Consider the following 13,153-nt stretch of genomic DNA (forward strand, 5'->3'; position numbering starts at 1 on the left):
GCTTCAGTGGCAGAGGTGGCACAGGTAGGCTGCTTCAGGAGCAGAGGCCTACCGTGTCAATGTCTGGCTCCACTGGCGTAACTACAGGGGTCACAACGGTCACAGCTGGGACTGGATTGTGCCAATAGTGGGCCCTGTGAGACCTCTGCGACCCCTTGTTTGTGTCTCCTCGTACTGGTTAGAAATTGTTTAGAAAGGTCCTTCCGACCTGGACTGTACCCATCCAGGTCGGAGGGGCCCTTTCTAAGCTATTTTGAACCGGTTCGAGGAGATAGGAATGTATCGGGGTCATGTTAAATCACGTGACCCCGCAGTGAAACCGTGCTTGTGAGAGGTAAGCGGGAGGGAGGTGGGATGTATGTATATGTGTTTGTATATATATGTATGTATGGATGGATGTGTACTTTGTATGCGAGCATGGAAGTGTACTTGTGTCTGAGAGCATGCATGTGTACTTATGTGTGTGTGAGCATACATGTGTAATTATTACTATTATCTTTTATTTATATAGTGACAACAATTTACGCAGCGCTTAATACAATACATAAATTCAAGGGATATGACAAGACAAGAATTGACAGACTAAGACAAACCGATACATTTGGTGGACAGAGCCCTGCTCACAATCTTACAATCTAGAGGGAAATCTGTGAGAGGCAATCATAAAATGGGCAATTCAGATATTGACCACTAATGGTAGCAGATACTGTATATGCATATGTGTAATAACAAATCAATACTGGCTGCTAAAGACTTTTTAAATAAAACTTACACATCTATCTTTTGCAAAAAAAATGGAAAGTGAACCCGTAGTATGCCGGCTCTACCATTTAGTTGCGGTTTTCATATTAATTTTGCTACCTCGTACTGTGGTCTGTTCAGAATTCCAGTGGTGTGTTTTATGTGCCGGTGTAAAATTCCCCTTTTTCTCCTGGAGAAGGAACAAATACCAAAGTGATGAGGGTCTCACTTCCCTCACGGGAGAGGAATCCTCTGTATCCTCTTGATGTTTTCATCTACTGCCAAGATAGATGAGTAAAGAGAAGAGAAACAGTGAAAAAGGAAGGGAGATCTGGCAAAGAAACGTGGAGTCAGTCTGTCATCTTTACTACAGTATCTTGTATGGCACTGTCACACCAAACGTACTGTGTGCACTGCTCAGCCAGTGCATCTGTCCTAAAGGGTGTGTTTAGTAGACGTTACCTCATTTAAATTTTTCATGACACGCGGGGTGGCCATCTGTCCCGGTTTATAAAGGAAAGTCCTGTTTTTGGAACAAATGTTCTGTATTTGGTGTTTTGGCATTAAGCGCTGCCCTGTTTTCCAAATAACGTTAAGACGTTAAGGAACTGCGAAAAAAATGTTAATTGTTAGAAAACTGTTGCTGATGGTTGGTATAGGTCACTGGTGTGTTGTTGCAGATTATTTAGGGCAAACATTTTAATTTAAGCACAAAGGAGGTGAAAGAAGATAAGGATGTAGAAGAACGGAACATTTGGAAGAATAATAGAAATTATAATAAATAAATAGTGAGAAATATTTCTTTCTGTAATGTAAACTGATTTGGTTTTCAAATCGGTGCGGGCATTTGTTTTTAGACCTGCATATTATTTGCCCTCCCCTGTGCCTGCTTCTTCTAGTGATCCCAGTATGCGAGCCAAACATCTTTCGCAATGTTGCAGCACTTTTTGCAGGATAAGCAAATCACATGCCTAATGTCCTATTTAAGCAATACATAGAAGCCTACAGTCTCAATAGTGGGGACACCAGCTAGGTTGAAGGGACTTTCCTAGTAAATTCAAGACTGTTTATTACCGTTTAATATTTCAAGAGTCTCAGGTTCAGCTCTTATATAAAGAGCTAATGTCCGATGTGCTGGTGGCCATCAGCGCTGGAGCTTGCGGCCAGCAGCTGAATATACCTGGCCTTATGGTACATGAGCATGAAGACATGGTCGTGCAGCCACACAAAGCCAGCTACCAGCTGCACCTACCTAATCAGGTTGCCAGTCTGGCCCTGGTTATACACATGTGTATATTCCACGTAGGTGATGATACACAATATATCGTATTTGTCATGTTGTACATTCACAACAAAGATAGTGTCTTTAAGAGTTTGCATTAGCCCTACTGAACTCTGGTGTGGCACCTGGTTATAAATAACATGGTTGCAAAGTCTTGCATTTGCGATCCATGAACAAATCAATAACAGACCCAAGTTAAATATTTTGTGTGACATTTTGACATTCCTTTCTCTTGAATGAATTTTTCAGTATTGACTAATCTTCATCCTTAAAGCCAATGCCATGAATCACTTCCATAAAGTGAAAGTTTGAAATTGCTAAGTGAAAGAAGGAAGTGTAAGATAACACAGTCTCTTCACCACCCATTTATCCCTACATATATTTTTTGTGACAACATGGAAATCATAATGCTACATACACCGGCCATAACATTATGACCAAATGCCTAATATTGTGTAGGTCCCCCTTTTAAGACCTGACCCGTCGAGGCATGGACTCTACTAGAACTCTGAAGGTGTGCTGTGGTATCTGGCACCAAGACGTTAGTAGCAGATCCTTTAAGTCCTGTAAGTTGCGAGGTAGGGCATCCATGGATGCATCCTGGTGCCATGTGTTCTCCAGGTAAGCGTTGCACACTGATGTGTTTCATCAGACTAGGCCACGTTCTTCCATTGCTCTGTGGTCCAGTTATATATGATCACATGCCCATTGTAGGCACATTCGGCAGCGGACAGAGGTCAGCATGGGCACCCTAACTGGTCTGTGGCTACGTAGCCCCATACCCAACAAACTGCGATGCACTGTGTGTTCTGACACCTTTATATCAGAACCAGCATTAACTTTTTCAGTAACTTGAGCAACAGTAGATCATCTGTTGGATTTGACCACATGGGCCAGCCTTCCCAACTCACCTGCATCGGTGAGCCTTGGCTGCCCATGACCCCGTCGCTGGTTCACTTCTTTTCCTTCCTTGGACCACTTTTGATAGGTACGGACGGCTGCAGGCTGCAGTTTTAGAGATGCTCTGACCCAGTCGTCTAGCCATCACAATTTGGCCCTCGTCAGTCACCAGAAGACCATTAAATCAAGCTATCACCATTATGGAATAGAAAAGAGAGATTTACCACCTATGGAAGAGGATGCATTGTAGAATAAATGCCAGCACTTAAACATTAAAGATTTTATTATTGACTGATTTTTGACTGATCGAGAACACAGTCTTCCTTTGCAGTAGTGGCATCAACTAGAAGTTCACTGCAGGATAGGAGAGACTTAGCAGGATCTTCCTAGACCCTAGGATGTCCAATTGTACCCCCTGGCTGATTGCACGTATGTTTGATAAGCAATCATGGGAAAAAAACTAATAATAAAAATAAAATACAATAAAATTTAAAAAATAAAATCTATTGAGAGCCCAGTGAATGTCGTAAACAAAATGTATATACGGTATATATGTGTGTGGGTAATTAGAGGATGCTACTAAATATAAATTGGGTCATTGCTCAGCTGGTGCATCTACTGTAAAAGGGGAATCATGGTATAACACATATGGTGAAAATGGCCAAAAAACATCTGGTCCTTAGGGTATCAAAAAGCCCTTTTCCCTAAGGGGTTAAAGAGGTAGCTTAGTCTTCTTCTCCTCTCAGTATAGGCAAAAAAAGGTATAACAAATAGCTCAGTCAAGGTCTGATATAGCCATATCTCATTACTCTCAGAGGTGATATAGATGTTCTTACAGATAACACCTCTCAGTATATGTATGTAAATATATATAATGTGTTAAATATATATACAAGTGACAAAAATAAATAAATCTGAGTATGACTTCACTTTCGTATAAAAGATATGTTCGAGTATCGTTGCATATTGTGAGAAATGCACTCATGCATGCACACATGCAAAAGCTAAACTAGTTCAGGTTCTTTGCCAGTTCATTAACATTCAATGTTTCAGTTAGGGCAGAAGCAGAGGGTAGCATGACTGTGCAAAGATACTTGGCATTTTCATAGGGGAAACCCCACCCAGCCATTCATTGTAATAGATTAAATATGAGTCACACCTAATGATGTAATATAAAGTAAGAACTCATACATCCTTTTAACCCAGGGCACCTTACAAATACAAATTTTACACCCACAGCCTCTTTTCCAGCCTGGATTGGCCAGTGGGCACATTGGGCAATTATTCTGTTTGCCTCGTGGTCCACCAATATAAACATCCATAGAGTATTATGTGACTGCAGGAATACCTGCTGTAGCTACACATATTATTGAAAGTGCCCAACCAAGAAAGACTTTCTACATTCTTATTAATATTATATTTCCTGTTTTGGGGCTGTAGAAGACTGTGATGCCCTCGTACCAGCCAAGCCTTCTTACCATCTGAAACAGCGGCGGGAAACACTGTAAAAGATATAGAGACGTTTAAGTAGTTTTAATAATTGAATTACACTAAAAGCTGTGTAGGTGGCAAACTCCTTAAATAGCACTCAAGAAGTGGCAAACATTGCGGACACTTCTTGCAAGTTGAGATAAACTGATTAATATAGATTGCAATTATTCATTTGTCTCTTTTGGACATATTTTTGGTTAGTCAACTCTTCTGAGGGTCCTATCTAACTACAGCATACTTTTACAATATAGCAAAAGAAAACCCTTTTAACTCTGGATGCTTTTTCTGCTTTCCATCATTCACATACTGACCTGGTTTTTATAATTTATCTCAAGAAGGTACATTGTCATGTATAATAAATGATTCAGATAAGGTTTGAGAAATCTCTGAACAAGCATTTCTTGGTAGTAAAGACCATTCCAATTAAGATAGTGGCAGGGATTTTGTTAGGAAGCATTCCTCAATGGTTCATTGACATAAACAAGAAAAATGAATAATGAGTAATCTATTCCTACTGCCCTGTTGTCTCTCCCAGTCGCCCATGCCTGCACCTGTTTCCTAGAACCTTCTACCTTGACCCATCTACCTCTTCAGATTGGTCTCCTTCACTCTGGGTCCTGACTAGTTTTTTTTGGACTTCATCTGGTCGCCATCTTAGACCAGATGATTCGAACCCTGATCTGAGTTGAGGCCTTCTAAGCGGTTCAGAGTTTTAAAAATCTAAATGCAAGATCTGTTGAGGACTCTTAAGACTACTGTTTATAACTGTTTTTATTTAACCATACTCTTTTCTAGATAAGTACTAAAGTTATCTACGCACATGGAGCGCATGTTTACATATAGTAAGTAAACTTACTACTTCTGTTTAGAGTCATTCTGAATATCTTCAATATCAATGGAAATACTGAATTATAGTAATAATGCAGATTATTGTATAATTCTAAATCTAAATAAACAGTGCATAGAGGTAACAACGTTCATCAATACTGAAACTACTCTCTATGAAAATACAAAAGGTAGCGTTGTGTGCACACTGTAAGGCACTCCTTAATTTGCTCATGCCAGCGCTTTAATCGAATGCCAAACTAGGATATACACCTAGATTCCTAATTACACACGATTTCTGGATGACGCAGATGCTGGGGGACATTGAGTAATACAAACTCTTCTGACCCTTAGGTTACATGGGAATACAGCAGTGCCACCCTGCGTAATGAATCAGATGCAAATCATGATAGAAATTAAGTGCCATATGGAGATATCTAACTTAAGAATGAACTCCTCTCTCTGTGTATTTGTGTCCAGTGTATGGTAAAAAGTCAAATGCACACCAAAAGGCCCATGGGGCATGGGGTACTGTGAGCATTGAAAAACCTGGGAGGTTCTGTCCAGGGCCAGATGCACCGCACTTGGGCCCCCTGGATAGCAGGGGTGCATTGTGCGGGAATGTAGCAAGAGGGTTGAAGTCTGTGCTGGATGAGTCTATCTTCTCCTCATAATGTTTCCATGTCCCTGCCTCTTCTTGTTCTTCTGTGTTCTTTCTTTGTCTGCTTCTGCAAAAGGGTGGAGCCTCTGGGCACACTCTCTCCTTCGATTGGAGGAATGAGGAAGAGGTTGTCACCGTGGCTTCACCCTTTTGTGGAAGTACTCTGAGAGGACAGAATAATCAAGATGGATAATATCTGCATTATTCTGGCCCTTTGGAGTACTTCTGCAAAAGGTTGGAGGCATGGGGACAGCCTCTACTCTGTTCCTACTATTAGGGGACATGGTGTGCCTGGAAACACCACCCTTTTGCAGAAGAGCTCCAGGAGGCCTGGTTCAAGTAGAAGTGGATGAAGAAAGAAGACACACGGTGAAGTAGATGAAACAAAGAAGACAAAAGAATAAGATGCTCTGCACATAGAACCCCTGGCAATCTCCCTGAAGCCCATCTTTTAAACTTGGGACCTCTGTAATCGCCACAGTAGGAAATATAATACAAACAAAGCAAGAATCTTTTTAAGAGATCCAAAGTCCACATGGCTTTCAGAGGAATTGTGAATTCATGACTGGTTTTCAACGTTTGCTGTGATGTCCTTAAAATGCAGTTAATCGAAATTTAAAACTAGAAGTATGGAAGGTAACCTCCTGTTGAGTTCAATGAAAGCTTAACATACAAGTATGAGAGTTGAGCTACATGTGACCTGGCAAAATTCAGCCAAAGATATTAGCCCATCGACGTGTCCTGTTCATTTGGCAGAGAAACACAATCTAAACACATTCAGCAGAAGGGAATGCATAAAAACACATTAGAAAGGGCACAGAAAGCCCCCATTTGGCATGGAAATGCCATCTAATCTCCTGGACATGCTAGATACCCTGGTGGTTATCAGTGGAATTGCAAGTGACAAAATCTTTGAATGAGTTCAACCCAGCGGGCAAGTGCCCCCCTCCTGTGTCACCCCTTCCCTGGCTAGTGTCGTACTGGACACATGTAGTCTGGACATTGCATTTAATTAAGTAGCCTGTTTCAATAGAAAAAAAAAGGTGAGGGAGGAGAAAAGTTGAACTGAAGTCTCATTTTCCAACAACAATAGTGAAAAGAGTTTTGAAACACGCAAAGGCAGCAACACTTTACATACATATTATTTCAGGTCCATTGGGTTCCAACACTTGTATCAAAGGTTCCATGGTGTAATGGTTAGCACTCTGGACTCTGAATCCAGCGATCCGAGTTCAAATCTCGGTGGGACCTTATTATTTCTTATCAACTCAATAAGAAACACTCAAAGGCAGCAACCATTTACATACAAATACATTTGATTTCAGGTCCAATGGGTTCCAATGCTTGCATCGAAGGTTCCATGGTGTAATGGTTAGCACTCTGGACTCTGAATCCAGCGATCCGAGTTCAAATCTCGGTGGGACCTTAGTATTTCTTATTAATTCAATAAGAAAGACTCAAAGGCAGCAACCATTTATATACATATACATATACATATAATTTCAGGTCCATTGGGTTCAAACCCTTGCAGCAAAGGTTCCATGGTGTAATGGTTAGCACTCTGGACTCTGAATCCAGCGATCCGAGTTCAAATCTCGGTGGGACCTTAATATTTCTTATTTTTTAAAAAAAATTGTACTGAAGGTTAAAGGGACAGTATAATGCCCTACCAACAAATAATGCATATTAAAATATTTTAATATGAATCCTGCATTTAGATAACAGTTAATTTTGTAACAATTATTTGATTAAGGACACATTGTGGAGCATAAGTACTGTTATTTCATGTACCTAGTTACCAGTTGTTGAAAAAGTGATTCATTATTTAGGCTACGCAGAGTTAATATTTTCTATTGTTGAATTAAATAAATAGAAGTTGCTTCTGATCCATAGTATTTTCCTAGAGGTGCTTTACTAATAATCTTTACTCTCTCTTAATCCAATTCTCTCAAAAGTTCCTCAACTGAATAATAATTGTCATTATTTCTATCTAACTCTGCATTAGCCATGTGCACAGCCTCACAGTTGTATCAGACATTAGACCTCTAGCACCAACATGACACTGTGCACATATCTCACACTAAGCGCAAATAACAGTCTGTCAATATAATAGTGATCCCCCAACCAGCCAGATAGTTGTATTATTACAATTATATTACTACAATTATTATAATACCTAATTATTTTTAATTTGCTAACATTCCACTGTTCTTTGTGACAGTTTCGGCTTTTTGAAAGAGCAAATCACACTGTACTTTTCTATCATTTAGTTATTGTCCTATGGCTGTAACATATAGCTAGACAGATCATCCGCTCAGGTTCATAGCGCCCCTTAGTGTCTGAAGTTCGGTAAGAAAAGGAGACACGGCTGTAGTGAACACCGGATGTACACGCCTGTAAATCACACCGGGAAGACTACGTAAGACACACCTGTGCAAAACGTCATTTTTGTGTTACTGCCCTTTTACTTACATAATCACATTGCGGGGCACCCTACTGTGAATAATAATAATATGACACCTATAGAACAAAAAAAAAACGGCGGACAGTTAATGTCAGGGAACAGTGGGTCAGCTATCACATGCAATAGATTACCTGTTCGTGTCCTTAATACTGTGAGGGGATTAAACAGGAATGGAATAGGAAAATGCCCAATGAATATAACATAAGGTTTGAGGTAATTATTGGCCTCTGCTAATGGGGCATCACTACACGTTACGGTATAAACCATTCGACGTCTAAATAGCCTCGTGCTACTACATAGAGCCTAATAAGCTGTAAATGTATTCCGCACCGACCAGCAACAGCGGCCACCAATCAGACACGTAGACCAATACAAAGCAATCGAATGAAAGCGTGGCTTGTAACGCATTGAATTCGGAAGCCGGCTTTCGTCTTGAAACGCGGAAGTAAACCTTGAAACGCAAGACTGACCAATGGCAGGGATCGGTTGTAATACTCGTAAGCTCGGCGAAACACACATTTTACACGACAACGGAAGTAAAGCTCCCCCTTGTTCCCTTAGTAACTCTGTCAGGTTTTGGACCTGATATCCCCATATAATAACACAATGATATCGTTTTTGTTGCTCATTAGTACTTTTAGCTTACTTCCCGGGACTGAGGCGATCTCATTTTATCTCCCTGCTCATGGAAAGAAGTGCTTGAAGGAGGAAATCCATAAAGATGTTCTGGTAACGGGACAGTATGAGGTGTCTGAACAACCGGGTCTTTCGTCAAACCTCATGGTACGTAAAACCTGTGCAAAAATTCAAATTTCTGTTAACAGTTATTGTTTTAAATAGCGCCATCATATTCTGCAGTGCAGTACAATGGGTAGACAGGACATGAGAAGCAGTTAGCGCTGCTCAAAAGAGCTTACAATTTAGAGGAAAGTGAGTGTTGATGGTGTTGTAACCGTCATATTTAAATCATTATTGTCAAATTTTGCATTAAAAATCTAAAAAGATTTATGGTAGTTTTTTGTTTGAACAGCACTGTGGGCTTTACTTACATCTGGCGTTTAAACTGCGATGACAGAGCACATGGAGTATTTGATAAATACGGTTAGACAGATGTTAATATTGTGCTGTTTTAAATAAGCGATTAAATAAACAAGTCCTGGATTTACTTAAATCATCCGACATTTCCCATTCTGATCGGCCGGTTTCTATAATTGAATTTATTCAATTATTTATTCAAACATAAATTTAATGGAATTTATGTCATCTGTTATGCGACCTCCTGATGTCAGTGGCTCAGTGAATGAAACTCCATTCCTCACAGGCGCTATAAGGTGGATTCACAAAGGTGAACTGCAGATGGCCACCATGTCTAATCGGACATGTGTGCCACTGGCACCCTGAGTAAGTCAATGAATGAATGATTGACTTGTCCATAACCCAAGACATCAAGCCCCAACTCTAGTTCATTCTAGCACCTGCTCGGCAATAGACAGCACTTCGGTTCCACCACGCTGGAAACGATGGCAGAGGTGAAGCCAGGGGCCAGACTCCCATAGCAGTTACTTGTGCAGAAGAACACTCCGTGATCACCATTGCCCCCTCAGTGAAGGGAGCTCTGAGTAGTTTGCATGCACACAGGAAAGCTGGCAGCTTGGTCAAAGCATTGAACCTGTTGGTACAGTACCCAATGCCAATGATATGGAGTCTGTATAACATTCTTTGGTGCCATTATCAGGAAAACTGGCTAAACCAGGGATTATATGTTTATCTCATAATTAATGGGAAAAGATTGGATGGTAATCTGATTCTTTTTTCTAAAAATGACTTTACTAATCCACAGGGAGCTGTTCTTTCATACATGGCTATTTGTTTAATTTGAATCATTTGTTTTCATATTCATTACAGGACAGCACAGTTCCCTTGCATTACCTTTTTAGGTTATAGCTAGAGGTGGGCAAGAGAGTCGGCTACTTGGCCACGGACTAAATCATTGCTGAGCCAGACCCCTGGCTCAGCCCAACGTTCTGTGCTAGCTCTTGATGAACCAGATGTTGGGCTAGAACCAACTCCGGCTCCTCAGCTATAATTGTAGCTTATAGCTAATTTCTGAAAATTGAACAGGCATAATTACTATATGGCGGAGTCTAGTTTAGATTGTGGTTATCAACCAAGAGGTTATGGCTAAAGATGCAAGTCTGTATGTATATTTGTATATAGGGCTTGCATCTGTACATAGTTCTTGCATTTTGTATTTCTGTATTAGAGAGATGCAGTAGTATGCAATCAAACACAACCTTGTGATGTAAGGGTATTGGGGGGGGACCCCGTTAAATAACATCCTCTCATGTAAATAAATGTGTTGTTACCTTTCCGGAAATGGGTTATTTCAAAGAAGGGTTTCTAACCGACTATATTTCCAGGTCAGAGACTCCTCAGGACACATTCTTTATTCCAAAGAAGAGGCAAAGAAAGGAAAATTTGCCTTTACAACTGATGACTATGATGTGTATGAAGTCTGCTTTGAGAGCAAGGGTACAGTTGGTCAGTTTCTCTTAAACAAAGCACAGCTATTAAGATGTTTTGTTGCCATTATATAGTGCTGCTTCCTACTAATCTCATTTCTTTTCCTTGTAGGTAACTTAAAGTTGCCAGACCAGCTGATTATCCTTGATGTCAAACATGGTGTGGAAGCAAAGAATTACGAAGCTGTATGTACAGCGTATTTTTAGAGAATACTCTATACATTCTCTTCTCTAGAGCTAAGAAAGAACCAGTTTGCTTTAAAAATATCTTAAATTGACAGCAGTAAACACAGGACATCCAGGGACATGCATTTTGTTAAAGGGACAGTTTAATGGCCCAGACATCTTCACCCAAAAATAATGCATGTTAAATTGCGTCGGGCAACTTGCATGGAGGACATCATGTCAACTCGGCTTATCATATGCACTAATGTGCAAATTGTGGCTGAAGTCTTCCTTTAAAATTACAAAAATGTTTTTTTTCTCTGTAATAAATTATACTTTGTGGGGAAAATGAAACACAGGGCACCACCCCTTTGCAATCAACCCCTTTTTTAGGTTTTTATTTTACCTTGGCTCCTCACAAATCATCTTTCTTTCATACTGGTTGTGTGTTGGCTTAGCAGTCATTTATAGAACATTTCTTAACATCACCATCCTACCTCTCTCTCTCTGGTGCTCCCTGGGCCGCTGCACCTTTAGCTTTGTCCTAGTCATACGTTATACGGGCTAACATGTACAATTTCGGTTTTTACTCAATTATGTTTCTCCGTTTTTGCTTCACACTCTTGTAAATCCTCATTCTCTTCCTAATCTTAGCTTGCCAAAGCAGAGAAGTTGAAGCCACTCGAAGTAGAACTGAGACGGCTTGAGGACCTGTCGGACTCTATTGTAAAGGACTTCATGTACATGAAGAAACGAGAAGAAGAGATGAGAGACACAAATGGTAAAAAAAATACCCTTATTTTCAGCATTCAGAAGCTTCTGTTTAGTTTGCAGTTTTAGATAAAATAACATGAAAAACAATGGCATATCTATTAAATAGGTTTATATTGAATAAGGAGTATATTAAATCACAATGTACATTGCTAGTGCTATCCCATTAATCCAGTTATCTTCAAAAATAAATCACCCATTAAAAACTATAGGTAGTTTTTGTACGTTAATTTAGTTTTGCTAAAAAAAAACAACGCAGGTAACAGTTCCCCCTATAAATAAGTAGATGTTTCTATCGTATGTAGATGACGGGTCCATGGGGATATTTAGAACCCATTTCCATGCTTAATCTAATTAGTGTTTTCTGTCTCCTCAGAATCCACCAGTCTACGTGTTCTGTACTTTAGTGTGTTTTCCATGCTCTGCCTTGTTGCCCTTGCCACTTGGCAGGTTTTCTACCTCCGGAGATTCTTCAAGGCAAAGAAACTCATCGAGTGATTTTGTAGACTGGATCTGTAGATATCAGCATTGCAGTCTGTAGTTTGTAGTCTCGAGTGCCACCAGACACAGGGTGTCAAGTTGTAAGCTAATATGAAAATATGCCAACACTCCTTTGTTCCATCGTTTCACTCTCCTTCCATGTTACTGTAGGTTTTTGTTTATAATATAAATAACAATGTAAGGCTTTTGCTGGAAGAAGTACCCCAGTATAGTTCATGATTACTTTTGTGTAATAGAGATCATCCAAAGTTAATGAACTTTGTATGCCTTTTTTTGTTATTTATTATAATACATGTAAGACCATTTGGTTTGCTCTGAATAAATGGAATTAAACATTTTTCTCAGGCTCTCCTTTTCCTTAAGATGTAAACATTTGAATAGTTTATTAGTTATTATATTATTTCATTGTATGTTATACATGTTGTGGTTTGTTCACAAAGAAACATTTTGATACACTTTATGGGGAACTATTTTATCCATGGCAACTTTTTTCCCATTTGATTTGGCGTGAAATGTGAGTTCTGCTGCATCCTCCACAAAGTTGACTAATACAGTTTATTGAAACTTTTATTTTATTGAAAAGTTTATTGAAACTTCATGGATGTGAGTAGTGCCTACACCAATAATATACTATATAATGGTAAAGGGGGAGCTAAAAGACTGTGTTAAAAAGTGTTCCTGCCAGCTAAACCTTTGGTAAATTGAATTATATGTGCTTGCGTGCGTGTGCGTATTTTTGTGGATTCTCTCTGTATGAATGCATGTAGTTGTGCCTTTTATGAATGTTCCCATATGTATTATACCTCTGTGTGTCTCTGTATACCAGGGTA

General features: G+C 39.7%; 1 protein-coding gene and 3 non-coding genes across 5 annotated transcripts; all 4 read left to right on the forward strand.

Annotated features, from left to right (window-relative positions):
* Window positions 1-7,079: 7,079 nt before the first annotated feature.
* On the forward strand, window positions 7,080-7,151 carry TRNAQ-CUG (transfer RNA glutamine (anticodon CUG)). The gene has a single exon. It is a non-coding gene; the product is annotated as a tRNA-Gln (tRNA).
* Window positions 7,152-7,254: 103 nt separating this feature from the next.
* Window positions 7,255-7,326, forward strand: TRNAQ-CUG (transfer RNA glutamine (anticodon CUG)). Its single transcript has one exon. It is a non-coding gene; the product is annotated as a tRNA-Gln (tRNA).
* A 109-nt stretch (window positions 7,327-7,435) lies between these two features.
* TRNAQ-CUG (transfer RNA glutamine (anticodon CUG)) lies at window positions 7,436-7,507 on the forward strand. The gene has a single exon. It is a non-coding gene; the product is annotated as a tRNA-Gln (tRNA).
* Window positions 7,508-8,871: 1,364 nt separating this feature from the next.
* LOC128467947 (transmembrane emp24 domain-containing protein 10-like) lies at window positions 8,872-12,660 on the forward strand. 2 transcript variants are annotated; one of them, XM_053449698.1, is made up of 5 exons: window positions 8,872-9,147; window positions 10,785-10,896; window positions 10,999-11,072; window positions 11,706-11,832; window positions 12,199-12,660. In XM_053449698.1, exons 1-5 carry the CDS (start codon window positions 8,971-8,973, stop codon window positions 12,318-12,320), a joined length of 612 nt encoding a protein of 203 aa, XP_053305673.1. In that variant the 5' UTR covers window positions 8,872-8,970; the 3' UTR covers window positions 12,321-12,660. The 2 variants fall into 2 exon arrangements, with proteins under 2 accessions (XP_053305673.1, XP_053305672.1); XM_053449697.1 differs by having other exon boundaries at window positions 8,874-9,147; window positions 10,785-10,905.
* The last annotated feature ends 493 nt before the right edge of the window (window positions 12,661-13,153 follow it).

This window comes from Spea bombifrons, chromosome 10 (assembly GCF_027358695.1).
Source record: "Spea bombifrons isolate aSpeBom1 chromosome 10, aSpeBom1.2.pri, whole genome shotgun sequence".
Lineage (NCBI taxonomy): Eukaryota > Metazoa > Chordata > Amphibia > Anura > Pelobatidae > Spea > Spea bombifrons.